A 27,500-nucleotide genomic window follows, 5' to 3' on the forward strand; every position below is an offset into this window, starting at 1 on the left:
ATCCGGAATTTGAAGCTAAGCCGTTCATCTGATCCCAAGAAGCACTCATTCAAACCATGCCTGACATTCCTAATGGTAATATTTCTTACATTTTCCTTTCCATCATGTAGCAATCCAGTTCAGTACAATTGTACTCTTTTCCAAACATGCAGAAAGTTACTTGTTATATAATGGTCTAATTCATCAGAGCATGTAACTTGTTCCTGTTCCTATCACATAGGAAGTAACTTTACGATATTTTTATGTGCACATACAAAGTTTTTTTTACCCATGGTATGAAACACATAGCCAGTACCTTGTCATAATTCTGCATGTACACACAAAATAACTTATTACTGCTTTTTTTCAAACACATTGCAAGTAACCTTTTCCCATTCATAAATTATATACATATATATGCCCGGTGATCTACTGATGTGCCACAGCATTAGTTCTATTTCTTTTGAGTTGGTGTGCTCTATTTTATTTCTTTATATCCTTGCAGGTCCTTCACCTAGATTCATTGGATACTGGATTCAAGAGGATATCAACAAGAGGGTGCCGTGTTTCTGTTTGGATAACCAAGCTTGTGAGAAAAGTGATTGCCAAAGATACTAAACCTGATGGAAGTTTTGGGGCCTTGCAGGTTTGTCATTTTGTCAATTATATTCATTTTCCTTTCTTCTCTTTTGTAATATTTTCATATTATGTACTAAACCCTTTTATCAGCTGAAATCGGAGTTTACTGGGAAAGACAACATCCTTTTCGGCCACCATGTTCCACTAGAAGATTTTATCAACACTCATGTCCATGAGAGTTTTGGAAACCAGGTATGAAAAGTGTGCTTTCTTATTGTACCCTTTCCAGTTTTTTTACCCTTTTTCTTTTTTTTCCTTATACCAATGCATGTGTAACTGCATTTGGGTTATATTTTTTTCTAGGAACGTTTGAGAGCAAAGCGAGCTGTGCAACAAATGTGCAGTGGCTTTTCAAATCTTGTTAGCAAATTTCTTCTGGAGTTTTACCAGCCACATGACGAACAATCTGATGACAATGCAAACGAAATGGAAGATTCTGAAATTGTTGAAGAAGAAGTAGAAGATGACGAAGAAGAAGAAGAAGAGGAAGAGGAGGACAAGGAGGAAGAAGAAGAAGACGAAGAAGAAGAAGAAGAAGGAGAAGAAGGAGACGTACACACACGGCGGCTGGGAACGTCGACGTCTGTTTCTCAGATCAAGGGTTTTGGCTTCATTTTTTGTGGGCTGGATTTTTTGTTACTTTTTTTCCTTTTTCTGGGCCTTGTTGGGCTTTTTCTCCCCTGCCTTCTTTCCAGCGCTTTTTGCATCTGGTGCCATTTTTGGCCCCCCCTCCCCCGGCGCGCGCGACTAGTTGTTCGATTTTTTTCTTCCAATTTTGGGCCCCGCGTACAGATCATAAATGGAAATTGACTGGGCTCTCCGTTTAGCACTAAAACGAGAGGGCTCTCCACGTAGCAAACGCAACACAACGCCCATGAAGTCGTGCACGATTTGAAAATAAGAGGGTGTTTGGATCTGGTATCTTGGGTGGGTTAGCTAAAGAAAGAAAAGAAAGATAAAAAAATCAATTCAACAGAAATTCTATCTATCTCATCTTCTATCCTCGTTTTCTATCCAGAGGTGCCGCTCGACATCTTTGTCTAGCGCTGAGCGCTAGCCATATCTTTTTGAATTTTGGAGAAGTTTTTTGATTTTATCTCTTTTTCACTAGCTATTTTATTTTATATAAAAGCTATATCATAATTTTAGCTACTCATAGATACAAGAGCTCTTAAAGATGCTCTAAGCACTAATTTAGTCCTCTCTTTTAACACCAATTAGATAGACTAAATAAGAGCTAATTTCAAAAGTAGCGGCTAATTGTAGAGATGAAATCATTAAGTCGAATTAACTCATGATTAGCACGTAGCACAATATTGGTAAATTACAGTCTAATTGGATTTAATGGATTCGACATGACAATTAGCATCCATTTATGCAATCGATTTTGCAATTAGCCTACATTTAATATTTCTAATTAGTGTCAACATCCGATGTAGCAGGACTAAAGCGCCTGCTTGGTTTGCTACCAAAATTTTGACATGCCAAAGTTTGGGCAAGTCAAAATATAGGCGAAAAATTTGTCATCATTTTGATAAGCTAAATGTGAGATATTGACAAGTTTTTATATCAAACCAAATGCTGGCCAAAAAAATTGGCAATTTTTGCCTAGCCAAAATGTTGGCATGACAGTCAATCAATCAGGCTCTTAGTCCTGAAACCAAATGGGGTCTAAATTCTGACGAATTTTTGACCCAAAGGCCACCAAAGACACTTGTTCGGGCAGAGGGAAAGATAAAGCATAGATATAATTCAATACATCCCTTCCCCACTCTAAAATGTAGGATATTTTAGCATTTTTATTTTTATTTTTACTTTTGCTACGCACGTAGATAGTTTTCACCGCTACTATTCGTCTAGGAGCCGAGCCAGGTACATTTGTCAAGATAGTAGACTTTTGAATGCGAGTTCTTTTTTTGGTGATCAAGATGGAATAAAAATATTGGGCGCAAACGCCAACTCCGAAACAATCTTCTCTTCCGCTCCTGGAAAGAAAATACGCACAAAATCTTCTCTCTTCTGCTTTCGCAAGAAAGAAGAATCACCAGCGACGGGCATGGGCCCGCCCAACGCCAGCCGTCCGATCCACATTGACGGCCCGATAAATCGGAGCAAGCCCAGAAGAAGTCTCCTCCCACCAGCCACCCTTCTCTCCTTCCCGTCCTCCTCCGCATCTCCCTTTTAGCATCCCCCCCTCCCACCATCTCCTCGCCGCCGCTGACGACCGCCGCCGCCGCGAACCCTCGCGAATCGTCGTCCTCCGGTACATTCCCTCGTCCGATCTCACCTCCTCCCGCTTCCTCCCTTGCCAGGATCGCCCCCCGTTCGATCGGGGGCGGGGCGTCTCTTCCCCGATCGAATTGCGCGCGAATCTGGAGGATCTCTGGCGATCGAATTCCGCGCCTGGGGACGGGCCCGGCCTCGTTGATCGGCTGTGTTGTTATGCACTAGGATAAGCGCGTCGCGTTCCGCGACGACTAGGGTTGACGCGCGTGTTGTTGGCTGTTGCAGGGTTGTGGGGGCACGCATGGCGCTCCGGAGGCTGCTGCATGGGAGCGTCCTGCCGCGGGTGTCCGGCCGGGCCTTTGCCCCGGCCGTGGCGCCCTTCTCCACGGAGGCTGGGGAGACCGTCCGCGCCACGCTCTTCCCGGGTGACGGCATCGGGCCTGAGATCGCCGAGTCCGTCAAGCAGGTACAGAATTTCGTTTCGCTTTGGTTCTGTTGCGCGTTATAATTTTTTGCTACAAGTGTACAATTACAATTAGGACCACCTTCATGTAATCAGCGAGTTCTGTTTGATGGAAATCTAATGCTAGTTTTGAAGCTAAGTTGGTATGGGTATATTGTCCATGCCAGGCTGGATGGTGTACTATTTTTTGATGCCTTCTGATACAATGATTTGTTGTTGACCCTTTGTTTGGCGTCTTCACTCCAAAGTTTTGGCTAGAAAAAAAAAGCGAAAGCGTTTTTTTTATCATTCAATAATGAACTTAGTTATGAAACCAAGTAACTCAATAAAAATGAGATCGATTAATTTCTATGTTTTACTGTGTGGCTGAATGATCAAATATATTTGAAGGAATACATTCACTGCGCCTTATATGTATTCTAACATGATATTAAATAGCTTGTGAATGTTATGGTTTGAAATCAATCCTAAATTTTGGGACAGAGAAATAATCCTGAATTTTAGAATATTGTAGTGGTAACTAAATTCAAGTTCCAGCTTGTGTGCTACTGCTGAGCTAGATTTGTTTTTAAGAATTCTTTATTGACCAGTCATTAGCATATAATAAGTTGGGGTAATACCATGGGGATGCTATTCTTGAAATCAGGAGATCTGAATATTTATAACTGAAGGGCCACTTGATGCAGGCTGTGTTCTTCCAGGAAATGTTATTTATGTTAGTTGTGCATATTTTAATTGTTGAATCCTCTTGAAGCCATACAAAGTAAAATAGTACCTTTATTAAAAAAATTCAGCGATAACAGCTTTATCTGTGTACATCAGGGGATACCATTGCTATGTCAATTGAAAAATAACATAATACAAAATATTATTTCCTAGCTGATCCAACCATCAAAATAAACAGTCAAAGGATACTAATTTTATGCCTATCTTTTTACTTCTGACGATGCTTTTATATACTTGATTTTTTTCTATGCCATTTCCATGATACACTTATACCTCATCTCTTGCCTTTTATATTCATTCAGTTTGTGCGGCTCATAAACTAATGGGTTAAACAGTCTTAGAACACAAGGGCACTGTCAGTTAAGGACGATTCCACTGTGTTGAGTTGAGCTTCATTTAAGCTTAGCAACGTTCTATCATTCATTCATTCTCCTATCCTAAACCATATTTTGCTGTGAATGCACTGTACTGGATGCGGCATGCTGTTTTAATGAGCCACAGGCGCACACCTTGTCTTTGGCAAAGTACCTATTGCATTAATCTAGCTTAGAATTCCTTGTATCTGGATTAGTTATCTCAATTTGTTTGGCTGCAAAGATGTTGGCAGTTGCCACTCCTGCTGCATCTATATGGTTAGTGATGATCATAGTCTTTGTTCCTAATTTCCTAGGTTCCTCTAATAAATCTCCTCTCTCTTTTTTGTGGACTTATAGTCTTTATAGATAAATTGAGTATTTGAATGCTGCCACTCTCCCTTTTTTTTGCTGCTAATGGAACTGTTGGATTCTGGGGAATATTTACGGTCTTTTGATATCCTAATACAGGGTATTTGGAAGCTTAACTTCTATCTTATTACTTTTGAAGTGATTAAGACTTTAAGAGTTTCTCTTCATACTATGTTTGAGGAACTATTATCAGTTTTTTGCTGACAATTGGTACCTAGGATTTTTAGTATATATGATTAATCTCCTTATCAGTATTATATGGCAATACCTTTAAACAGCATCTTTTTCGTGGTTAAACAATATCAAGTTGAAGATTTGCTGATCAATGTAATCTTGCTTGTATCAAGTGGTATTTAGTAGCTTGCCACCTTCCAACAACAAAATGTTCTTTCTAGTTGCATCTCTGAATTTTTTACTGGAATGAAATCTTACGTACAGACATTCAGAAAGAACTATTCTGACCATTGATTCTATGTAGTCTTACCACTTAAATTTCAATGCTTGCAAACTGGAAGCTGATTACTTCAATTGTGAAACCGTAGCATTCAACTGAAATCTGCAATGGCGCTGACGTGCTATATTAGTGAATGAATTTCATTGCTATATGATATTTGAGAAAGTATGTTGTTTCTGCAATGTCTTGATTTTCGTTTTTTCGTTTTTCTATTTCAGGTATTCAATGTTGCAGGTGTACCAATAGAATGGGAAGAACATTATGTTGGCACAGAAGTTGACCCCAGAACGGAGAGTTTCTTGACATGGGAAAGCCTGGAGTCTGTGCGTAGAAACAAAGTTGGCTTGAAAGGACCTATGGCTACACCAATTGGAAAGGGCCATCGATCTTTGAATCTTACATTAAGGAAAGAGCTTGGTCTTTATGCCAATGTCAGACCTTGCAACAGCCTCCCAGGCTACAAGACCAGATACGATGATGTTAACCTTGTGACAATTCGTGAAAATACTGAAGGAGAATATAGTGGTCTTGAGCATCAGGTAAGCATTCTTAAAAGACATGTTGCTTGAATTATTCTGAGCTGGATTCTTTTTCATTCTGTTCTGGTTATTCTCCAGGTTGTGAGAGGTGTTGTTGAAAGTTTGAAAATCATCACCCGCCAAGCAAGTTTGAGAGTGGCAGAGTATGCTTTCCATTATGCCAAGGCCAATGGCCGCGAAAGAGTGTCTGCTATCCACAAAGCTAATATTATGAGGAAGACAGATGGTCTTTTCCTCAAGGTTTGTGGGCTGTCATTGTTCGTTCCTTTTAACCATGGAATACATTTCTTTTTGCCTTGAGGTCTTATGTTTTGTTCACTTTATTGTGCTTGTAGTGTTGTCGTGAAGTGGCTGAGAAGTACCCTGAAATTCAATACGAGGAGGTCATCATCGACAATTGCTGTATGACGGTATGTTCTGCCAGTTGAATGTATCCATTGTTCTGTCGGTTGTTGGTGTTGTGATGGTTGGGTATCCATGATTCTTCTTACTGTTCCATCAGTGCTGATAATGACGTAACTGATTATGACCTGCATGTTCTTGCAGCTTGTGAAGAATCCTGGTCTTTTCGATGTATTAGTGATGCCAAATCTTTATGGTGACATTATCAGTGATCTATGTGCTGGTTTGATTGGGGGTTTGGGCCTAACACCAAGGTAGATTTGCTTCGATTAGGCTAAATCTATTGGGCATTGACATTACTAAGGCTCACATTGTTTTTGTTTGTTTACACAGTTGCAATATTGGTGAAGGTGGCATTTGTCTGGCAGAAGCTGTTCACGGTTCTGCTCCTGATATTGCTGGCAAGGTGAGTTGATATTGCCAATTTATGCCATAATTTACTGTGTTTTGCTTCCGTGTCTTCATTTTGTGTTAGGGAATCAATAGCATCACCTCTTGATTCATGGGGATTTTTGATGTTTCAAGGCAGTTCATACTTTTTTCAATATTTAGTTAGGCCTGAAAGTTGTCTGGCATGTCTCTGTTAACTTCACAATGTATTGGTATTATGGTTCCTAGATATTTTTAACTGTACTGAATGGCTTCGTTGATTGTTTCCAATGTTCCTCCTGTTAACATCACAATATATTGGTATATACTATATGTATTTAACTGTACTGGATGATTTTGTTGATTGTTCCAGAACCTTGCGAACCCGACTGCTCTTATGCTGAGTGCTGTCATGATGTTGCGCCACTTGCAATTCAATGACAAAGCAGACCGGATCCACAAAGCCATCCTCCAGACCATTGCAGAGGGAAAGTACAGGACTGCTGATCTTGGCGGAAAGGCATCAACATCAGAATTCACAAATGCTGTCTGCGATCACATCTGAGAATCAGATGTAGTTTTTTCCTTCTGATTGTTTTCATCTGCCTAATTTTTTGTCACATATTGAGAGAAGCTTTAGCTTTAAGAGGTTAACTGGCAGCACCTCGAACCAAGTGGGTCGCTTAACATGGTTTCAGACCGTCAAATAATTTTTGTCACATTTCTTGCTGTTCAGAAATTCTTTCAACTATGCAACCGAGCCAAAGAATTGCATGTAATAATCCCATCAGCATTATAGCAGGTAGTATTTATTTCATTCATGTTCTTAAAATAACGGACCAAGGGGCTTGAATGATTTTTTTTCGGCTCATCAATAATGTTATGCAGGTTTACCCTCTTTGTTTGTTACACATCGATAATGGGATCATTCTAATAAACAAAGATAAGAGAGAGACTTAACACGGTCAAGATCAATTGGGATATGCATAATAGAGGAATCTGTTCTCTCCCTGAAGGATTTACAGGTCCAAAATAACCTGTTCTCAATAGGAACGCGGCGAGGTTATTCTGACATCCAATTCAGAAAGTGTCTTGTTTAGATGTATAAAATTTTGGGTGTAAAGCACTGTAGTACTTTTATTTGTATTTGGTAATTATTGTCTCGTCATGGGTTAACTTGACTCCAAAGATTCGTCTCGTAAATTATAGACAAATTGTGTAATTAGTTATTTTGTTTAGCTATATTTAATAATTCATGCATGCGTTAAAAGATTCGATATGACGGGAAATCTTGTAAAGTTTTGGAATTTTGAAGGGAACTAAACAAGGCCTTAAACAAGGCCCAATTATATGTGCAAGAACAATATTGCAGTTGTATCTTTCAGAAAGAAAAATGTTGCAGTTGACAGCACAGGTGCTAGGTATGCATAGGGAAGTTCATTTTGCTCCCTCAGAGTATATACACTTCACAAAGATTTCTTGGTTTTGTCTGTGGACTGGGGTGGTTTTACGGACGAAGAAATAGTTCTGGATGCTTAGGAATTAGGATGAAGGATGCAATTATGTAAAGTTCTGGACGGGGTGTGTTCCAAAGGGCAAACAATTTGATGCTGCACAACTCGATGCGTGACTGGAAGAACAAATTGCAGGGCTGCTCGGAGCGGCTAATGAGAGCAACAAGGAGCAGGAAATGAAATGGAACGGGGGAGGTGGGGTTTCAGAAGACAATCTTGTCTCCATATCAAAAGAGGCACTCCCAATCCGATCCGAGTAAATTCCCTTTATGTCATTGAAAAATATAATTCCTTGTGTGCCCCTGAATGGCAGGCATATAGGGGCATTTTTGTGTATCTATGACATATGAGGTCAATCACATATACGGAATGAGTATAATTTCCAATGGCATAGAAGGAATTGCCCCTCAGGTATACCGCTCCGTTAGCAACATTGCAGTTTGTGGCACAATTATGCAAAATACAAAGGTGCGTCTATACATAACTGAGGGTCCATATCCCCATGGTATCAACTCCGCAGTGTACCTAGGCCTTGCAACATCCAAGAGAATGAAGTTCAAAACCATTATGTCTAGGATTTAAGCATTCAACATCGAGGTAATCCTTCCTTGCACGCGCACCCACACAGTGAGAATCCTAGTGCCAGAAAAGGCGGTGTAACAGGTAGGAGCGAAATCTATTCAGGCTTTCCCTGTTCCAGCTTAATGCAGGTGCATAGCTACATATTCTACTCAACTCAAGTAATGAGCCCGGTGCAATCAAAACTTCAAAACGTGCATCAACATGGCCTGGGGCCATAACCACTAAACGAAGAACTGGAGAAAAATAAATGCAACAAAACTAGAATCGTCTTAATCCCTGTCGACGAATGCCAACCACTATGATTGTACATGTGTCCCGATGAACTGCTAAGTCCTCTTACTCGGTCGATCTTACTCTCCAACAGCCATACCAAACCCAAACTTGTAATCTTTCTTCCAATGGTCAATCTGCAAGAGATTGTGGGATAAAATCAGCCATTATTTTTTAAGCACTCCTTTCAATATGGAATTGAATGCTTATATATATATTAATATTACGGAACATGCAGTATTGCTAGGAACTTGTATCCAGAAAATGTGGAAGTTCCATCACGTAGAGATCAAATTAAAAAAAACATAATAAATTGAAAATGAATTGGTGCAGACGCCTGACTGTACAGGAAGGTCAACAAGATTCCCTTCATGCAGGGAACAGCAACATCATTTCTGGATAAAACTAATGGCCATCAGGTGCCAAGGATTGAGGTTCAAGGAATTTTTTTTTCTTTAGGTATAATTCTACTCTATGTTTTGAACTATGGGTGCTGGGCACATTTATATATTTCTCAAGGTGTTTCAATCACCTCCAGTAAATTAATTCAGACTTATTCCCCGCTCATGCTAAGAAAAATGCTTTGAGTACAACTCAAGTACAACCATGCACCTAGGCGACCCGATGCATTTGAATTCTGCATCCAAGTGATTTCAACTTTGGGATGAGCTGTAGTTGAGTTGTACCAACCAATGTATGTACATATGTTAATATGTTAATAGAGGCGCAGCAGTGAAACAGTAACATATACTAAACAGTAGAGCAAGGTTCTCAGGCTGACCTCAGCAGACAATTGAAAAGTAACACCTGGAGTCAATCGCTCCTCCAAAAGAGCAGTAATCACGCCATTGGTATCCAGTTTCCCCCTCAATCGACACTGCAAGTTGAAAAATAATATAATGTCACTGAATTTCATGTGACATCACCTAACTTTCTTAGCAAAAAAAAAGGAAAGGAAGAAGAAAGCAAAACACGCTAACTTTTACATTCTAGAATCACTTTGAAGCATGGAACAAAGGTGCCAAAAAACAAGGATACCTGTCTCAGTATATAATCATAACCCAAACTTGCTGTTACATCCTTTGTCATTTGATTGTACATGAAATCGGATGCAAGGGAAACCTGTACAAGGAAGCTATGAAATGAAGCTGCTCATAAAGAAAAAGGGGCGAGTAGTAAAAAAATGATATGAACGAACACTGACCTTTTCAGATACTTTCTGGACGTAACTAAGTGCAACCATTCCAGTGGTTGCAATTTGACCAGTTGCAACCTGCACATATATGTGATGAAGCTTTATCAGTACAAATCGAGATATTTTATTCCCCATCTTAATGTATAATCAAACCATCCAATGTCTCACGCCAACAGTTTGCGCTCTACCAAGATGAGTTCTGACACTCTTGTTCCGATTAATGAACGAGGTAGATCAATTTTTCCTAGGCATAAAAATATGCTAAACAGAACCATATAACCTGATTTGACGGATCAATTACAAGAATATGAGTTTAAATTCATCTGAAAAAAGTCATTATGGTGCAGCGCCCATGCATATTTTTAGCATCAACAGTATTTACTAGAAGAGCATCCTGCCAGCTGTTGGATGATAACCAACCAAGAAACTCGGACTGGGAAATAATTATTTTTAACCTAGCAACCCCTGTCAGTACTTTAATTATATCAAACATAACATTTTTTTGAAGTCCAGAAATAAAACTAACAAGAGCCGCTACGAAACAGAGAATGGCATCACCAAAAGAAGCAGAGTCTGCCCTACAGTTTGAGAAGGGGACGTTCTGATACAAGTAAATAGGAAACCTCAATGACAATATGAAAAGGTTCGAAAACACATATCTGGAGAAGACCAGTTGACTAACATTAAATTTCAGCTTCCTGTGATTCGTCTTTCCTAACAATACTGTTAAGACTAGCATAAAAAAATAATTACACGCTTCATTCTCAGAAATATAGGAAGCAAAAGTACTAAATTTAATTCCAAGAAGTCGTCAACAATTTGCATGCAAGCCGGTAAGGGAGTATACAGAACACTGACAAAGTTTATCAGTTGTCTAAAATGTTTGATCGCATGCAACTTAATGACTCCAGGATACCTTTTCACCTCTCAGTTTGATTCAAATTGTGAAAGGGCAGAGATTTTCTAGAGGCCTATAATGGGGATGACCACAAAACCAAACATGTATTACTTGACTGCTACCAGGAGTTTACTGGAGAGGTGGGGAAATCACGTGACTTGGAATATTCAAGGCAAACCAAAACACTAAAGTGATGCTACTATGAAACTACTAAGAGAACATTTATGCACGTACTCAGAAAAGGTTGATAGTTTTGCTTTAATTTTTTTAGATGAATTTCCTTTAAAGAACTAGTTCATTTTATCGTACTCTCAGGGAATTTGAGCCTAGAATAACATTATCGGAAAATCTGTTATTAAAGGTAGAATTTATACTTTCAAAAATTCTTGCAATCTGAATATCAATGTTGTCAGTAAGACAATAACCTCTATCCAAGTATGGAATAAATTGCAGAATCAAACTTGAGCATCCTTCGAATATAGTGAAATAGTCCCGGAAAGTAGTAGCTATGGTTCCTAAATGTAGACTGATCAATTCCTAAAATGAGAAATCTGATACTGGATGACATCGTGAACATGTATAGTTTAAAGCTGTACACAACGGAACTTACCCATTTCTTTGTGTCATAGCGAGCAACAACACCGACTCCAGATTTCCTCTGTTGACCAAGCCAAAAGGCTTCAGTTCCCAAGGAAAGGTTCTTTGTGACACTCTGAAATGCATAAGAAATAAGCAAGATTCAATATTGTGTCCTACTCATGAAATGATAAGACAATCATGTTAGCTGCACATGCTCCATATGAAATTAACTTTTGTGTATTCACCATATTCCATGAAATTTCCTTCTACATCATGACCTTAAGCAGTTATAGATCTGCCAACCCTTCTAACCTCCAGTTCAAACAACAGAAACAAAAGCAAAGCCATGTTTGTCTGGGGTCCTATACATTATTGCTTGATGCACTGAGAAGGTTATTCAGGAGTTATAATGCTTTGAAACATGAATTGTTTCTTGTAAAACGAATAACAATTTTTTAAGTAAACTTCAAGTGAATGAATGGGGAAGTAAAATCGCTGTTCTGCATTCCACCCGTCCCGTGCAAAGGCACAGCAAATTGTTTAAATTTGTAGTAGTATGGCAAGTTACAAGTACGAATTAGAATTACAAAGCATTACTAAAAACTAAACAGTAATGTTTCATTCAACAATAACCAAAAGTGTATTACTAGGGAAACTTTCATGCTACTTATTACTTTTTTAAAAATGTTGCCACTCAGACAATGTTAAAACACGAATATGTTTCTAATATTTAGCGAGGGGGTGGATAATAGTGTGATAACAGTTTATCATCAAAAGGCAGCATAAATATAATTAAAAACAATAAATTGCTACAATGGTTTTTATGAGAAAACATGGAAGTATGTACTTGAATGTAGTTTGCTCCATAGAAGGCATTGTTCCCAAGTTGAATCTGAGTCCTAAAATCTTTGCCCTGTAATCATGGGTAAAAAAGCAATCAAGTTGCAAATTAAAGCACATATTTGGCACTCCCTCCGTCTATTTGGCACTAATTGATTCTTGCATGCACATGCACTTTCTAAATAGGGTAGGGTAAGATGACTTGTTTTTTGGGACAAATTTTGAATCCTAGAGTGACTTTTTTTTGGGGGGGGGGGGGGGGGGGCGGAGGGAGTAAAAAAAAGTGTCGCTCGTCTCAAAAAAAATCCAAACAGCGGGCTATAGCGGTTGAAGCTAGCTACCACCATGACAGTGTTCTACTAAATAGTGGCTGAGCAGAGCTCTCCGCTAAATGCCATAACTAGCCTACTATTTAAAAAATGTGCCAGCCTAAAAACATAGCTACGAATTTGAGGATACCAAATCCTGCACGATCATTGTTTTTTTTTTTTTGGGGGGGGGGGGTTCATTTCTACCTTCTTTTGTCAAAATTATACAGAAAATAAAAAGGATTCTGAAAACTTCATACAGATCTACAAAACTTTGTAGCGCCAATCATGATTCATGGAACACAGAACACTACAAAATTAGGATACAGCCGATACATTGATGTCTGGTTGCCTGAGCTGACTGGACCATTAGCATTCACTAACTTCAACACAACTCAAGCCATATACATATCTAATTCAAAGAGAGAACGAGCAGACCTTCTGAGATGTAAAACAAAATAGCAGGGCCAAACAGGTTAAATGATTTCTATCTTTGCCATACACAATGTCCAAAAGCAGCGCAGCAGCAATAGTATTGACATATTTAGCTCATAAGAGAAACGAGTTAGCTACCGTACATAGTTACTTGCTAAACAAACAAAATGAAATATACAACTGCTACAATAGCCCATCAATCCAGATGACCATACCTTGCATGGCAACATCTGTACAAAGAGAGACTAACCTTATAGTCGAAATTAAACATGCCCTGGGAGTAATGGGGCTCACTTGTCAACTGCAAGAGCACAAGATCAGTCAACAATGGAATTTAAAGATGTGCTGCAAAGTTTCACACATATGATCGCCAATTTTACTGGCAGTTTCAAATGAATTACCTGAGCGTTTATCTTTACAGAGAGATTTTCTGTTAGATCGAATTTGACGCGGATGTTCTCCCTCCCTTCATGCGAGACCCTCCCCATGAGCATCATCTACAAGGGAATCCACTGAAGATCAGGAATGATACCCTGTAGAGAAGATGACGCCAAACCAGACAAGCTCAACAGAGTCCGTAGAGGGAAAGGAGTAGAACCTTCTCATTGATAAAGTTGGCGCCAAACTCATAGTTGGAGGTGGGGATCTTGATCACATCGTTCCCCTGTGCCGGGACCTCGACGGATCCCATGTTTACACTGGTTCCATGAAACGCACAGCCAAGCAATTGTGACAACATCACCAAACAGCTAGTGGTCCAGTACAGAAAACAAAAAAGCAGGGAGGGGACTCCGGGTTGGGCACCTGTGACTCAATGCGAAGTGCTGGCTAATCATCTTGGTGAAATCGAAGCGCATGCCCTCGAAGGTGTCCGGTTTCAGCGCCACTGCAACACACGCGAGGAAGATCACATCGTTACTCAACATCCAGCCGCCGCGGCGATCGAAAGCGCAGACGGCAGATCAAACAAGGAGGGTGGAAGAGAGGGGGAGGCGGACTTACTGAAGGCCTCGCGCTGGATCTCCTCGTAGGGGACGGGGCACGGGAGGTTGAGGTAGTCCACCTTCTCCTCGGCCACCTCCTCCTCGTGGGGCTTCGGCGGCGGGGCGGCGTCGGCGGCCGCGAAGGGGGGCGGGGCTCCGTAGGCCGCAGGAGGCGGGGCCGCGGCGTGGCTGACGGAGGATCCCATGGCGGCGGCGGCGGCTGCGCGGGTGGTTGATTTGGGGGCGGCGGCGGCGGCGGCGGCGGGCGTGGGGTCTGACGTCTGAGTAGGTTGTGTGTGATTTCGCTGTGCCGGCGGCGGGGGTGAAATCGTCGGGGTTTTAGCAGGGTTTCAGCTGCTGCTGCGCCTGCGAGGACGGCGGCCTTGGCACGGGGCGGACGCTGCCGGCGGTTGGATTTGCCTCGTGATACGTGCCAGCTTCCATTCATCTTGTGCTTCAAGCAGTGTTCACCTTACCGGCGGTAAATTGCCGATTACCGGTGATTTTTACCGTTACCGCTACTTGGCGGCAACACTTACTGGCGGTAAATTTCAAAAAAAATCGCCAAAATTTAAAATTTTCAAAAAAATTCATTCAGTAATTAGCGGTTTACCGATCAGTTTACCGATACCGCTAAACGGCGGGAATTGCTTTACCGCCGGTAAAGCGAACCCTGGCTTCAAGTATAGGACAACTGTTTAAGGCCTTGTCCAAAGGGAGCCATATCGTCAGCTTAAGCTGACGTGGCGGAGAGATATAGAAAAAAAAGTACACTGGCGAGTATTGTGTCGATAGTTTATGACATGTTTTTTCAAATACTGTGAGAGCTGACGCGCAAATTGAGAATCACTTGGACTTATTTTTCGGTTTTATATTGTTTCTTATAGCTATCTGAGCTGATGAAATCGTTAATACCTTTGGAGGAGACCTAAGTAGGGGAACGAGCGTCATTTCTGTCGGGTTGTCAAGTTCTTACAGTTTCCCAAGTAAAAAAAAAAGGTTCTTACAATTTCACGATCTTTGCCATCAAGAAATCTTTCACCTGCTATTGAATTGACAAGAAAGTATATTTATGTACACATATGCATTAGTCATAAATAGGTGAAACTTTTACAATCTAATATGTTCAGAACATAAAATGGTATTGTCAAGATTATGTAGAATAGCAATATGATTCAGATAGTGCTTGTTCAGAGACGTCATCCATCAACTAGTTAGGGCAGTCGCTTTGCATCATATTGCATCTGCTATATGCTCTGGGCTAGTAAATCTTGACCTTCCTTCGAGAAAAAAAATATATACACAAATCGAAAAATTTTGTACATATTTGAACAAAACAACTATAGTCTGGTGGTGTTTGGATAATTTCTTTCTTAGTTTCAATAAAACACTATAATTTTGTAAAATACTTTGACTTTTTAAAAGCTACACTATGTAGAAAAAGGCCTATAGTGACGTGCGTCATCTCCCTGTGGTAACGGATATCGCGCCCGTCACTCCTACATCGTCACTATTTAGAATAGAAGGGTCTGCCCGTCACCTATGTGAAAGAAAGGTGATGAATATCAGTAGACAACCGTCACCTTTCTTGGTGACCATGCTCCCCGTGTGAGGTTTTAGACCGTCACCTTTGTCTACTCTAGGTGACGGGCCTGTAACAAAACCCGTCACTTATCACTATGTAGAAGGTGACGGGCTTCAGTTTAGCACCGTCACTTTTCTCGGTGACCAGGCCCCCGTATGGGTTCTACGACCGTCACCTTTGTCCAACACATGTGACGGTTAGCTCACGACGCCCGTCACCTATGATTTTAGATAAGTGACAGGTTGTGCTTTACTGCGCTGTCACCTGGTGAGTATACAGCAGGGGCGGGTTTGGTTGTTGCCCGTCACCTTAGAACCTGACCCCTGCAAGCTGAAATTTGTTTCCTGACTGCATCCTAGAGCACAGCTAGGATTTGACAGTCTTCTTGTTGATCTAGCAAACACACAGAACATAACTCAATTGATATCTCACAAAGCTTACATAAAAAACAACCACCAACTATACATGACAAACTATATATTATATTTCTGCACTACAAATTAACAGTACACATATACAATAATCACATGAATCGAGAGTACGTTCAGGAAAGAATTAACAGTACACATATACAATTATCAGTTCAGCTGTGACAGTGAAAATCACCTTTGTCGCTTATGACATCTAGAAGTAAGGAGTCAAGCTTTTCTCTAATAGACTGCTTGTTGTCTAATTGCTTATCCGGATGACCCCGCACATTCTAGTAAAAATTACAGGGCTAATCTCTACCCTGGGTATGAAATAGTTATTACAAGCCACACTCGAGCGCGAGCCAAGCGCCCCTCCGCGCGTCCCTCTCGGCCGCCCGCCTCTGTTTTTTTTCTTTTACACATGAGCTTGCAGCCGGTTTCCTCCCGTCCAGCGCGCACGTATCGCGAGCAGTTGAGGAGCTGCGCCGGCGGCGACTCTGCGATCTCGTTTTCCTTGCCGGTGCCTGCAATCCGCTCGTGTGGAGTCTGCGATCTCGTTTTCTGATTCACACGAGACCTCGCGAGGCCATCCCGATCCGGTGATCCCCGTCGAGGCCGCTGGCGAGGCCGTCCCTGGAGTCTGCACGCACGTATCGCTGGTGGAAATTGTTCGCCGGAGTCTGCCGCCGCACCACCCTCCCGCACCGCACGACGATTCGCGAGGCCATCCCTGATCCCCGTCAAGGCCGCTAGCGAGAACTTGCCTGGAGCCTGCGATCTTGTCGAAGCCGGGCCGCTCGAGACCTCGCGATCGCGAGGCCATCCCTGGATTCCGTTGCCGAACAACCCGACGACGTGCTAGCGGTAAAACATCAGGTTGCCTGATGCATGGAGCTACAATTAATGCGCACGTATCCTTCTCATTGCTTCATTGTTTCTAATATAATCGCTGGTGGAAAATTGAAAGAGACGTCCAGCCCGGTCGAGTACCATCAAGGTTTGGTCTTCTGTCTTCGTGTCCCTCGCCGGAGTCTGCTGTCACTCGCCGGAGACCTGCAACGCCCTCCCCCGGAGACAGGGAAGCCGCACTATGAACGAGGCCGGTGGCAGTAGTAAAGTGCTATGAATTATATTCTGTATGCCAACTTGTAGCATGGGATTGGAATAAACGACGAATCAGCCAGAATTAGCTGTGTATGTCGATGGTGGAGGGTTGTTGTTGGATGCTATGAATTGGCTTGACCTCTTAACTGAATTAAATTTGTAGTTTGTGTTTGGAAAATTGATGAAAAACTCTACTGTTTGAATTGGCTGTCATTCGAGAATAGTAATTACCAAGTGACCTGAGTGCCAGTATCGAGTAAATTGTGATGAGAAACTAGGAGCATGCTGCTCATTACAAAATATATGGTTTAATCACTAAATCCAGGATTAAGAACAAAAATTCAGGTATTTGAATGGGAGAAGGCACGCCCCACGCCGCCTATGCAACTAACATTGGTGTAAAGTGCCACAAGGTACTTCACTGCTATGATAATGAGTGCATTTCCAGGCCATCATTGTGATGCAGTGCAACAATCTGAATTGGTTGCTGAATTTGGTGGAGCATCACATAGAGCTGAACCTGACAACCACGATGTCACCTTGACCGGTATGGTTAAGCATACATCAGGACATGGAATTATTAATTTATAGTAGCAGAATGATAAAACATGGGGAACCATAAAACATACTCGAGATTTTATTGATTACTCATGGAAATGTTACAATCAAGAGCAATCAGCTGCTTAGTACAGGCAGGATAACAGCCTCACCACACAGCACTGTGGTTCAGTCACTTCGCCATTTGTGCAAGATCATCGGCTACTGAATTCCTATCTCTTTACATGATTCAACTCAAAATCTGGCTATCTACTAGCCGCATGAGAAGCCTCCTGAATGATGGAGAGACATACAGGCTTCAAGACCTTCACCTCCTTCAAATATTGGACGGCAACCGTGCAGTCTGGTTCCATAACTGGCTCCTGGAACCATTCAGCAGCCAGGCCAATGCCCTCTTTACATGCCAAAGCTTCCATCTCCTCGGCATTCGAAGCGTCGAACATTGTCTGCCATGCTGTTAGCTTGACACTGACCGGAAGGTCACAGATGACAATTCCGATTTCTGCTTCCCCAGATGCCTCTGAAATTGAACCGTCAACATTAATTTTGAGCCATAGAGCTTACAATTCCACGCTCATGGTTGCCATTGCCAGATAGTTATCTAGTCCATGAGATGAATAATACAAAATAGAGTACACTATTTTTGCACATATCTGAACATGTGCTGATGTGCATATCTTGGATAAAAAAACATCACATATCCCTCCGCCAACAAGTCGATGACAAGGTATCTCCCTCCCTCACTCAAAAGGATCAGGAATTTACTACCTTCCTCCCTCAATCGACAACTCGATGCACAAATCAAATTCCAAGGCTTACCTTTCATGTAGGAGTCCAGGTTGCAGGATCGAGGGAGAGGGGAAACAGCCTATGGCATCTGAAATGAGCATCCCAGATATCAGCATGACAGCAGAGATAATTCACTTAAACTAATCCCATGCTATGTATCCTGTCAATAATTGCCTAAGATTGAGTCAGTTTTGAGCAATCATATTTCTGAAAATGAGCACTGATTATACTGTAAAAGTGAATTAAGCTGAAACATCATTTGGTAGCATCGAAGACTGTTAAATATTGCTTATGGTGCCTACTTCTATTACATTCATGAGGATATATAAAAGCAAGGGAGATGACAGGTAGCACCTCAGCACCGGAGGCATCAGTGAGGCATTCATTCAGGTTATGGAAGATGATGCCCAGTGTGAGCTGATCATTGGCATACCGGCTGGTGGTACATTTGAATGTCTGTGACATGAAAAGAAAATGGCAATACTGTCAATGCAAAGATAGTTCAATGGTGCTAAGACTGAAATACAAAGTTACTTCGACCAGAATTCCTTTAAGAGTCTATATGGTGAAATTGCAACTACTAAAAAGCATTCTTTAATTCAGGTGGTAAATAATACTCAACCCAACCATAGACACAAAAAAATTCACATGATACATTATGCAATGGTACCCACGGCCAACAAAGGTAGTCTGTGAACAAAAAGAGATGTGAACATATATTGAAAATTGTGGATATGGTACATGGTGGCAACATATATTGAAAAAATTCACATGATACATTATGCAATGGTACATGGTGGCAACATATATTGAAAATTGTGGAAATGCTAATCAGTATATATGCACAAAATACATATTCACAGAAAAATCAGATTTCAGGCACCAAGTTGCAGTATTTTTGTTAACTAAAAAATGATCTATGATTACCAAACATGAAAGCAATTATCAATTAATCCTACACATTATTTACTATATCTAAAATCGAAATAATATTTTGCGAAAATAAACGCCCCTAACTGTTATCGTCAGAATTTGACCAGGATTGGTAGGCCAAATGTCAGAAGAAGCCCACGGTAAAGGAGTCCACTTAGCCAGGATTATATCATAAGTTTGGCCAAATACAATGATAATTGGGCACTCAAGGGTCAAGCTGAGATGGGGTCACGGGCCTAATCCATGTTGAAGCCCAGTATATTCGCGAGGCTGGTTCGGACTGCAGGAAGAGGCCGTACGAGAATGGACGCCCAGGCCACATATGGACTCCGTTTTAGGCGTTCTAGATATGCATGGAAAGCTAAGGAGATAAGCTTTCCAATATAACTAGAATCACGTCCAGATTCGCTCGGAGTCGACAGGAATTTCCGAAACAATAGGACGACCAGAATCTGCCACAACTATACGGCGTGTTTCGGCTGATATTTGGAAGTTTCATGAAGATCTGGGCCGGTGAAGGAAAGAGTCCAGATCATATTATCTAATCTTAGAGTTCTTATTAAGTTGTAATTTATCTCTAGTCTTCGATTAGGAAAGAGTTTAGGGGTTGCCTTGTACGGCATGAAGTCTTCGGACTATAAATATGTACCCATATGCTATTGAATAAAGATGACGGCATTCGTTTACACACGGCGGGTGTCTCCACCACAACAAACCTCTGCGCACCGCCACCCCTAATTCTAGGGTTTCATCCAAGTAAGCGTCATGCTGCCCTGATCGCTTCGCGTGATCAGGGCAGCATTGTTCTTGCTTTTACCTTGGTATTACTCATACTGAAGCGTTTTTTATGGCGAGTAGTACTAGTTATCCTGATGTTCGTAGCATGGCTTTTAGTAGATCTGTCGTGCTTTGTTGCTTATCATCTACGAATATCATGTTGTCTTTACGCGATCATGTTATCATCTTATACTAGCTCTTGTTGCATAGAGTTAGTTGCGTAAAGGCAACACCCTGCTTCCTTTATGTTTAGTAGATCTGATCTGTTACGGTTTGCTCTTATTCTTGAGAGTTGGCGTAATATCTGCTAGGTTAGGCCTTGCAAACGGGCTGGATGATCCGGTGGCGTGTTAGATGCTCTGCTTTAGTCTTAACAGGGAATTGATCCGGGAATCGGCTCTTGCTAGTTCTTAGGCCTCTGTTTTGGTTATGGTTTAGTTATCTGTTACGTTTATTAGGCCCAATCACGTGTAGGATGTTCCGATCTAGCAGTGAAGCTTTTACCGTTGTGGTTTAGATCAATTAGATTTAATTGAAGCAGCTTTACAGTTATTCGCTTTAATCATCAATATCTGGATACAATCAGATCCCATCTGACACCGGGACTCGATCGGCTCTTCAAAGCCGATGCAAGAGTCGTCCCGGGGAGCCGACCACGGCTCGGACTTACGTTTACACGTGTCTTTGTATGCAGGAAACTGTTCGGAGCACGTCTGCACCCTCCTGATCGGGTATAGGTCAGGTGGCACGCCCGGTTTTCATACATCCTCCGGGCGCGTGACGGAAATTGCGGGCCGTCGACGAGGGAGCAGTGCCTCTAGCGCCCTAGCAACCTCCCGGCTCTTCGTGTTGCCCGTCGTTGCTCGCCGGTGGGTTTCGGTCGACAACACTAACATCGAAGTTTCAGCTAGTGCGAAAGCTGTTTATGATAGAGAACTAAAAGGACACAATCTCAACCCATAATGCAGCAAGAATCAAACATCTATTTCCATCACCACGACATGAAAAACAAGGTATCAGACAGCTCAACTATGGCACACATCAACAAAAAAAAATAACGCATTTTCATGTTAGAATCCATCACAGCTTGCTTTTATCTTATGCTGGTGCCCCATCTCCTAGCAGCGCCATGGAATTGATCGAGAATATAACACTGAACTAAGCAACAATAAAACAAAGTCACATAACACCTAATTTAGCTCAACCATGTACGCGTGCATACTGACTACTGAGTGCATCCGCTATAAATAAATAAGCAGTATCAATCCTGCAGCACACAAGCACATTCAGACAATGCTAGCAGAGCAACAAACAAAAAGCACAGAGAAGTACAATGGAACGATGAAGCAGCAGAGCACAAATCCAGCTGAAGTGGTGAGGACGCAAAGAAATCATGTAGCTAGCAGCGAGTCCAGGGCTCCATGTGTTGGCGAAGCACACACCCGCAACATAACTGCAGCAGTGCACAAGGACATCTAGTAGGCGCTCGTCGCCGGCGATCCAACTGTCCAGCTCATCAGTAACTACAAGAAGGTCTTGAGCTGGAAAAAACGAGAAAATTTTCACAAGTGCAATCTAAGGGAGATCAAATCGATCCAATGAAGATAAACAAAATCCTCCTGCGACATAGAGATGTCACTACAAATTTCAACCTTTAAAAAGGAGGAAAGGAAATAAAGAGAATCATGAATCGCATAAAAGCATCAGGATCCTTCCTCTAACATTGACAATGACAATATCTGGTCTGGGTGATGAGCACGAAATCAACTAGCTAACAGTCTTTTTATGAGTGTTGATCAACTTTTCATTTATTTGCCTGAAAGATCTTTGGCAAAATCTTTGAGTATTTTCTAAACTTGTGTTTTTTACTGGTTTCCTCGTGGAGGCCACTAGTTCATCCAGATTCACTGAAGAACCACCTAACAAGTAGAGAAGATCTCTGAAGCTCTCTACTGCCTAATTGCATTCTAATTGTTCTAAACCTCAAGAAACAACGAAGAGGGGTAGAAGAGGGCATGATAGCATATCAACAATAGTGCAAATGATAGTTTCAGATAGTGTCTACCATTTTTCCCAAAGCTATAACATCAATTCAGGCTACAGAGCTATGATAGGATGAAGGAGCTAGCATCACAATTAGGTAGAAGAAATTACTCGAGAAGTTGAAAAGAAAATCAGGAACCGATCGATGCCTGGCCAAATCTGCCCTGCGCACGAACCTTCTCTCTGCGTGCCCCTTGAGGCCTCGGGAGCTCTTCCTCCAAGCCACACAGTTGCTTTGCGTTGCCTTCCCTTCGCTCCTTCTGCAGCACGAGTAGATGGCGATGCAGTGCCTCCGGGGCGTCAAGGAGAGGATCATGAATACGAGCGTGATGACGGCGGCGACCAGCAAAAGATGACAAAATGGAAGGGGATCTTAAGCCGGCGGGGGATTCACCTGATATCGGAAGGCAGGCCGGAGGAGGATCGACGACGACGGGAAGACGGATCGATCTGGACTCTTGCGGAACGGCGGCGTCATCTTCAATGCAGGGGCAGGGCACACAGGGGAACGAGAGGAGCGGCGGACGGATCGCGAAGTTGGGGCGGGAGGAACGGGGGGGGGGGGGGGGGGGGGGGGGGGGTGGAGGTGGTTGGGGTGGGGGACGTGGACCGGGTCGGGTATTGATTAGATTATTGGTACTTAATAGACCTACTATATATATTATATATATATGTTGATGCAGTAAGCGGTCAGAGATATATTTGACATAAGTTTACTTTAAGGTTTTTGAAACTTCCAACAAGACGGACCATGTGGTATGCAACATATAATCCGCATTCATTTCCAGATCCTTGCTGCATGTACTGCTCAAAATGATATATACTGTTAGGACAAATATATTATTTAGTGAAATCATGAAAACTTAGTATGCAGGAGGTCAGAGATATACCGAAAAATCGATCATGTGCGTCAACTTGATTTTTGAAAGACAGTGCTCGGCTCAAAAATTGGAGAAAGCACTCCATTAGGCGTTATGAATGTCGTTAGCTGCAAATTAAATAGATGACAGGTTCCAAATGAGAAAATTGCAAATGTGGTAACTCAGAGATATACCTATCAATAACCGCCTTGATGCTGGTGAAGTCTCGTTGTCCCAGAGTGATGCCATCGTCGCCGCGTGGTCTTAAGGAGTCCATGTACCACACTATTTCTCACTTCGGACAGATGACGACTAGGAAATAGTGGAAGCTTGTGTGGTGCGCGGCAAACACGCAACCTGGTGAAGAGTCCAAGACCTTTGTGATGGCAGACTCTACGTGCTGCGGATCCGAATTGATCACTCTGGCAGCAAAATCCTGGGGTCAATGAATTCAACACCAAGCTGACGGGTCTTTGATTCTCTGACCAATTGCTTACATACAAATACATTAATTTTTAGAAAGCTGACATAGGGCTTAGCATTACGAAGTAATTAAAAATGACAGTGAACAATCTTTTGTGCTATATATACTCACAGTGTCAAGCAACGGATGAGGAAGATGTTCAAGGCATCGAGGTTGAAGACGTCGTACATATCAGACCAAGAAACGGAGAAAAAATCAAGCCCACTGTGCAAGTTCTCAGCCTTGAATTGACCCATGATTGACGTACTATCATCGTTGGCATGGGTCATGTAGTGCGTGTGGAGTCCCTTGGTATTCACCCCTATAGTGGCCAGATCCAGCTCTGACAACATTGGCTTGCCCATCACAAACTTGGGGTGAGCAGAAGTCCATACATTCTTTGCAGCTGGTTCCTTGGGTGTCGCCTTACCCTTTAATTCCATTGCTTTCTGTGCTGGTTTCTTGGGTTTTTGCCTTACCCCATCCCTTTTTCTTTGGGTGGCTAGTCTCTTTTTTTTTTGGTGCGGGGGAGGGTTGTCGTATGCCGTAACATCCTTCTTCACATTTTCAGGATCAGATGTTGGGGTGCGTGACCGCTTTGAGACACCACTAGTTAACGAACGACCAATGGAGGGATGTGAATACCACTTTTCTTCCATTGGCAGCGGGATGGACAGAGCGACATCCTTGGCGTTTTCATGGACAAAATCAATCTTGACCACGACATACCCATCCTGCACTGGCACCGTGCGGCATTCCTTGTCCCCGGATTGCACAATCCCCTTTGCTAGCTTAATCAACAAAGTTGAGTAACTTCCAGTTATAATGGTGCCGGGGGTTGAAATATTATTGAGCCTTTCAATTGTTTTCGGCTCATGAAATATAGGAGCAATGCTGGGGGATGGGGGTCTTGGGTTCAACATGCTGCGCTGACCGGGGGAGGGGGTGTTAGGCAAAGTTGATGCTGCTTCTTCTGGTACTTGCTGTACCACCTCCTTGAAGGCGCAGCTGCTCTAGGCATGGGCCGCAGCTAATAATGCTGTTTCAACATCAATCCTTGTTGTTCTGTGTGTAGCAAATATGTCATCTTTTATCTTCTATTTCAAGCGATCGGGATCCACAGCAGAAGACCATTTCTTTTTCTTCCACAAGCCTTCATGTTCTTTGCCGAATGCTTCCTTCCAACCCCTTGAACTGGAGACTCCACGCACGCGACCGGTGTGCTCTGGCGTATCAATGATAGTAGAGAGGATGTCATGTTCTCTTACACCGCTCTCATGATCCTTCAGCTCGATCACCCAGTCGGCCAGCCTCTTGGTACCGTCGGTACTTCAGGTGACTTCCCCGGTGGATGGTGTTGGATCAGTCCTGGCCCTTAAATATGGCTCTGATCGCTCATGATACTATTTCTAAGGGTTCTGTGACCCCGCCTCCTCCATTGCCTTGTCCTCTTTGCTCCACTTCCCCTTCTCTTTTCCAGCATAGCCCTCTGAACCGAGGCGGTGGTTGTCCGTGATCCTAGCACGAAAGTTCTTGAAGTGCTCACTCTTCTCTTTGAACTGCTCCGAGGTGGCAGTCTCCACGAACATCTCCCAGTCTTGACGATCCAAGTGCTTGTGCAGCTCGAAGGGCTCTTTATCTTTATTAACATAATTTCGTACCAGACTGGACTTGAAGCTCTTGTAGAGCTTGGCGATTGACTTGCATGCCGCCCCTCTGACACGATTCAGCTCTGCTTCGGATGTGCTCTTAGGAAACTGCAAGTATTGCTTCATGATATCGAACAAGCTCTGCCGCGCGGCCTCATCCAAATCCTTAAAGTGGACATTGATTCCAACTCTTTGCCGTGCGATTAATCCACAGATCAGTCGCCAGTGTTTAATTCCATCATCATTTGTTGGGAACCCCTCACTGTCGAAGCCTGCGACTTTGATGATGTCACTAGGCCACTTGGTTTGTGCTCTTGGCTTCCTACGCTGAGAGGTGATACATGCACTTGTTTGTGCAGACACTTCGGGTTGAACATTCAGCACTTGATCAAGTTGTGGGAGAGATAAAATATCAGTAGCATTTGCATGTCAACTATAAAAAATATAACATAGAAAGGCATCAGAAGTGAGAGAGATATGTTTGGATTAACTAACTATCCATGAAGAGCTCAGCCTCGAAGGGCAGAAACAGATGTCACACACCAGCGAGTGTTCATGGCATGTGCTTCATGCCGTTCGAGGCTGACATGTTCATGGCAAGTACTCAATCTCTCAATTTAATTTGGAAAAGGTGGCAATGAGTGATTCACTCTTCGAAATTCATGAAGAGCTCAGCTTCAAAGGGTAGAAACAGATGTCACACACCAGCGAGTGTTCATGGCATCTGCTTCATTCCCTTCGAGGCTGACATGTTCATGGCAAGTATTTAATCTCTCAATTTAATTTGAGAAAGGTGGCAATGAGTAATTTACTCTCAAGAATCCATAAAGAGCTCAGCCTCAAAGGGCAGAAACAGATGTCACACACCAGCGAGTGTTCATGGCATCTGCTTCATGCCTTTCGAAGCTGACATGTTCATGGCAAGTATTTAATCTCTAAATTTAATTTGAGAAAGGTAGCAATGAGTGATTCACTCTCAAGAATCCATGAAGAGCTCAGCCTCGAAGGGCAGAAACAGATGTCACACACCAGCGAGTGTTCATGACATCTGCTTCATGCCCTACGAGGCTGGCCTATTCATGGCAAGTAGCAATCTCTCAATTTTGTATGGCAATAAGATATTCACTATTCTCATATCATCATTTGCCTCTAATTGTAAAAATAGACAGCAAATCCAAGCAATTCAGACTGATATTTCGGACAGCAAATCCAAGCAAATATATGACATCAAGAACAATTTTGCCTAAAGACGACGACAAGCGCGACGGCGTGACCGGCTCTGGATCTTGCCCGCTGGCGGCGGCTGGGCTCTGGATCTTGTCTGCGCGACGGCGTGCCCAGCTCTGGATCTTGACTGCTGGCGGCGGCTGGCCTCTGGCTCTTTCCTGGGCGAGGCCGAGGGCGGGCGTCGGGGGCCGTGATGAGGAGGCGCGACGACGAAGAGGGCGGTGCGACCGGAGGAGGCGAGGAGGTGGGCCTGCGCAACAGCGAAGATGGCTGCGCGAGGACCAGAGGTGACAAGGAGGTGGGCCTGCGCGACGGCGAAGAGGGCGGCGCCAGGACCAGAAGAGGTGAGGAGGTGGGCCTGCGTGACGGCGAAGAGGGCGGCGCTACCGGAGGAGGCGAGGAGGCGGGCGCGACCTAGGGTTTGAAATGTGAGTCGTAAAGAACTACGGTTAAGGGGGATGGCTTTAATTCCAGTTGAAACTTGACCCAGGTGACGGGCAACGAATGTAACCCGTCACCTTTCTATTAGCTTTACAGTGCAGCACCTGAAGATTATTTCCAATGTGGCCCGTCACCTATGTCTTAGGTGACGGGCTATGTTTTAGACCCGTCACCTTTCACGCATGGGTGACGGGCCACACAGATGTCGTCCGTCACCTATGGCTGATAGGTGACGGGTAATACACTTGCACTTAAACTTACAGAAAGCAATTCAGAGTGATGTACATTGCAGTTGCACTTACACTTTCAGAAAGCAAATTTAGACTGTTGTATATTATAGTTGCACTTACACTTCCAGAAAGCAAATTCAGTCATATTACATCAGAATTCAGACAACAAGTAATGTGCATTATAGTATAATTATTTGGGACATCAAAATTCAGAATTTACAGTTGCACTTACACTTTCAGAAAGCAAATTCAGATTGCTGCACACATTGCAATTTCAGAATTTGATCATGTTACACTAGGTTTCT

The 27,500-nt window shown here is 42.7% G+C and overlaps 3 protein-coding genes across 11 annotated transcripts; 1 reads left to right on the forward strand and 2 right to left on the reverse strand.

The window, feature by feature from the left end:
• Positions 1-2,736: 2,736 nt before the first annotated feature.
• On the forward strand, positions 2,737-7,339 carry LOC120706530 (isocitrate dehydrogenase [NAD] catalytic subunit 5, mitochondrial-like). The gene is made up of 8 exons (XM_039991212.1): positions 2,737-2,881; positions 3,130-3,310; positions 5,431-5,751; positions 5,830-5,991; positions 6,087-6,161; positions 6,298-6,407; positions 6,487-6,559; positions 6,896-7,339. The coding sequence occupies exons 2-8, from the start codon at positions 3,146-3,148 to the stop codon at positions 7,085-7,087; spliced, it is 1,098 nt and encodes a 365-aa protein (XP_039847146.1). The 5' UTR covers positions 2,737-2,881; positions 3,130-3,145; the 3' UTR covers positions 7,088-7,339.
• A 1,121-nt stretch (positions 7,340-8,460) lies between these two features.
• Positions 8,461-14,429, reverse strand: LOC120706531 (mitochondrial import receptor subunit TOM40-1-like). The gene is made up of 11 exons (XM_039991213.1): positions 14,146-14,429; positions 13,948-14,029; positions 13,742-13,841; positions 13,545-13,640; positions 13,394-13,444; positions 12,408-12,473; positions 11,592-11,693; positions 10,093-10,161; positions 9,927-10,010; positions 9,670-9,765; positions 8,461-9,025 (listed from the first exon to the last, which is right to left on the reverse strand). The coding sequence occupies exons 1-11, from the start codon at positions 14,330-14,332 to the stop codon at positions 8,969-8,971; spliced, it is 990 nt and encodes a 329-aa protein (XP_039847147.1). The 5' UTR covers positions 14,333-14,429; the 3' UTR covers positions 8,461-8,968.
• Positions 14,430-17,834: 3,405 nt separating this feature from the next.
• LOC120706532 lies at positions 17,835-22,885 on the reverse strand. Of its 9 annotated transcripts, none has more exons than XR_005688339.1 (5): positions 22,720-22,885; positions 22,502-22,585; positions 18,927-19,028; positions 18,603-18,660; positions 17,835-18,303 (listed from the first exon to the last, which is right to left on the reverse strand). XR_005688339.1 is itself a non-coding variant. In XM_039991215.1 (5 exons), the coding sequence occupies exons 1-4, from the start codon at positions 22,801-22,803 to the stop codon at positions 18,652-18,654; spliced, it is 309 nt and encodes a 102-aa protein (XP_039847149.1). In that variant the 5' UTR covers positions 22,804-22,874; the 3' UTR covers positions 17,835-18,303; positions 18,603-18,651. The 9 variants fall into 9 exon arrangements, 2 of the variants coding, with proteins under 2 accessions (XP_039847149.1, XP_039847148.1); XR_005688336.1 differs by lacking the exon at positions 22,502-22,585 and adding an exon at positions 21,615-21,823 and having other exon boundaries at positions 22,720-22,874; XR_005688337.1 differs by adding an exon at positions 21,725-21,823 and having other exon boundaries at positions 22,502-22,874.
• Between the last annotated feature and the right edge of the window lie 4,615 nt (positions 22,886-27,500).

This window comes from Panicum virgatum, chromosome 5K (assembly GCF_016808335.1).
Source record: "Panicum virgatum strain AP13 chromosome 5K, P.virgatum_v5, whole genome shotgun sequence".
NCBI lineage: Eukaryota > Viridiplantae > Streptophyta > Magnoliopsida > Poales > Poaceae > Panicum > Panicum virgatum.

Coding starts and splice junctions, on each gene's coding strand:
- LOC120706530 (XM_039991212.1), top strand. CDS start 3,146: ATGGCGCTCCGGAGGCTGCTGCATGGGAGCGTCCTGCCGCGGGTGTCC. Junction 5,992..6,086: donor CAGATGGTCTTTTCCTCAAG/GTTTGTGGGCTG, acceptor TTGTGCTTGTAG/TGTTGTCGTGAAGTGGCTGA. Junction 6,560..6,895: donor CTCCTGATATTGCTGGCAAG/GTGAGTTGATAT, acceptor TGATTGTTCCAG/AACCTTGCGAACCCGACTGC.
- LOC120706532 (XM_039991214.1), bottom strand. CDS start 22,641: ATGATCCTCTCCTTGACGCCCCGGAGGCACTGCATCGCCATCTACTCG. Junction 21,824..22,436: donor TTTTCTTTTCAACTTCTCGA/GTAATTTCTTCT, acceptor CGTTTTTTCCAG/CTCAAGACCTTCTTGTAGTT. Junction 19,029..21,614: donor TGCTGCTTCATCGTTCCATT/GTACTTCTCTGT, acceptor TTCATGTCACAG/ACATTCAAATGTACCACCAG.
- LOC120706531 (XM_039991213.1), bottom strand. CDS start 14,332: ATGGGATCCTCCGTCAGCCACGCCGCGGCCCCGCCTCCTGCGGCCTAC. Junction 12,474..13,393: donor TGTTTAATTTCGACTATAAG/GTTAGTCTCTCT, acceptor CCATGATTACAG/GGCAAAGATTTTAGGACTCA. Junction 9,026..9,669: donor CTTTTCAATTGTCTGCTGAG/GTCAGCCTGAGA, acceptor AATCTCTTGCAG/ATTGACCATTGGAAGAAAGA.